Below are 2,127 nucleotides of genomic sequence, written 5' to 3'. Positions count from 1 at the left end.
GCCCTACAGAGGGAAATCATTGGAATCAAGCAACATAAAAGAGAAGCCTTTCACACATATTGGGAGAGATTCAAGAAACTTTGTGCCCGTTGTCCCAAGCATGGAATCACCGAATACCAGCTCCTCCAATACTTCATTGAAGGCATGGATCCAATGGAAAGAAGGCTTCATAATGCCTCAAGTGGCGGGTCTTTACCCAATAAGACTCCAGCCGAAATCCGCTACCTAATTAAAAACATGGCTGAAGACTCTAAGCATTCAAGTCATGATGAAGAATGGTACACGGATGCACCCCGTGGTGTAAAAGAAGTCCAAACTCCTCAAATTGAAGCTCAATTGTCCGAGCTTACAAAAGTGGTAATGATGTTAGCTAAAGACAAAGGTGTGCAACCCACACCCCGCCCTTGTGGTATTTGCACTCAAGTAGGGCACCCAACCGACATGTGCCCTCAACTTCAAGAGGAGGATTATGAAAAAGCAAATACCTTGGGAGGGTATTCCGGGTCAAATCAAGAGGATACAAGCAGCCACGGGGTGATCAAAGATGGAACAACAATCAAGGTTGGGGAGGAAATCAACATGGAGGTTATCAACAAAGACCACCATTCCCTTAACATCAACAAAGGCCACCTTTTCAACCTCAAAATTTTCAGCCAAGGCAGCCACAACAACCACCTCCACAAACGTGCTCATCAAGCATGTCATTGGAGGATATCGTCAAAAGCCTTGCCACTAGCACTCAAAGCTTCCAACAAGAAACCAAGACTAGCATTAAAAGCTTGGAGCAACAAGTGTCACAACTTTCTCAATCCGTGAGTAGAATGGAATCACAAGCCAAGCTACCATCTCAAACCGAGAAGAACCCGAAACACAATGCATGTGCCATTACCTTAAGAGGTGGGAAAAGTTATGATGGACCAAGAAAGCCGAATGAAGAAGAAGAAGAAATGGAGATTGAAGTGGAGGAAGTTGTCAAAGAGAATGAAAAGAGTGATACTTTCAAGCCAAGGAAACCAATAGACACTGAGGTAAAAGTCACTCTAGCACCATTTCCTTCAAGGTTAACAAGCACAAAAAGAGAACGGGAAGATGACGAGATCATGACAATGTTCCAGGAGGTTGAAATCAACATCCCTCTTTTAGATGTTATTACACAAATTCCTAGATATGCTAAGTTCCTTAATGAACTTTGCACATTTAAGAAAAAGCTCAACGGAAATCACACGGTAAAAGTAGGAGAGAACATGTCCCTCGTGTTACAAAAACGGCTACCAAAGAAATGCAAGGATCCGGGTGTATTCACGGTTCCTTGTAAAATGGGTAACCTTTTTTTTCTACGTGCCATGCTTGATCTTGGAGCATCAATTAATGTTTTACCTTATTCAAGCAATAAAACAATAGGAGTTGGACCTTTAACAAAAAACAGAGTCATAATTTAACTTTCCGATCGCTCTTTAGTACACCCAAAAGGTGTATTGGAGGACGTTTTAGTGCAAGTAAATGAACTTGTATTTCCTTCTGATTTTTATGTGCTTGATATAGGAGATGATGACCAAACCTCGAGTTCCATACTTTTAGGTAGACCATTTTTAAAAACAGCAAAAACAAAAATTGATGTCTATAATGGTACATTGTCTATGGAATTTGATGGGGAGGTCATCAACTTCAATATCTATGAAGCAATGCAGTATCCAAGTGTAACATCCCAAAATTCATGATCAAAAATTTCATTTTTAATTAAATAACTGTAAAACCAATAGTCTGAAAACATCCATAGTATGATTCTATATCAAAACCCATATGTCAATAATCAAAACATGTCATAAGAAATCAACATCAGAGTGTAAATCCCAAAGATCTTATGTACGGAAAACGTAGTGTGATTCGCTGCGATCATGTCAGCTCCTTTCCTTTCGAAGAAGGGGTACCTGAAACCAAAACTGAAAACCGTAAGCACAAAGCTTAGTGAGTTCCCCCATCATACCACATACCATACAATAAACATACTGCATAACATATCCGGGTGCTGGCCTACCCCTTCGGTATCTTTCAACCGGTAACCGCCTAGCATATCAGGGTGCTGACCTACCCCTTCGGTCTCTTTCAACCGGTAATCTCCTAGCATAT

At 40.8% G+C, this 2,127-nt stretch overlaps 1 protein-coding gene across 1 annotated transcript; it reads left to right on the top strand.

The window, feature by feature from the left end:
- Nucleotides 1–821: 821 nt before the first annotated feature.
- On the top strand, nucleotides 822–1,718 carry LOC145105200 (uncharacterized). Its single transcript, XM_079042331.1, has 2 exons — nucleotides 822–1,320; nucleotides 1,543–1,718. Exons 1-2 carry the CDS (start codon nucleotides 822–824, stop codon nucleotides 1,716–1,718), a joined length of 675 nt encoding a protein of 224 aa, XP_078898457.1.
- Nucleotides 1,719–2,127: the final 409 nt, after the last annotated feature.

Source organism: Lactuca virosa, chromosome 4, assembly GCF_052849685.1.
Source record: "Lactuca virosa cultivar CGN04683 chromosome 4, Lactuca_virosa_CGN04683_v6, whole genome shotgun sequence".
Classification (NCBI taxonomy): Eukaryota; Viridiplantae; Streptophyta; class Magnoliopsida; order Asterales; family Asteraceae; genus Lactuca; species Lactuca virosa.
This window is presented reverse-complemented; position numbering and strand designations above follow the sequence as displayed.

Bases quoted from the DNA above. Each gene is read 5' to 3' on its own strand.
- LOC145105200 (XM_079042331.1), top strand. From the start codon at position 822: ATGGAATCACAAGCCAAGCTACCATCTCAAACCGAGAAGAACCCGAAA. The intron at 1,321-1,542 runs GTAACCTTTTTT...TGCTTGATATAG, and splicing joins CACGGTTCCTTGTAAAATGG to GAGATGATGACCAAACCTCG.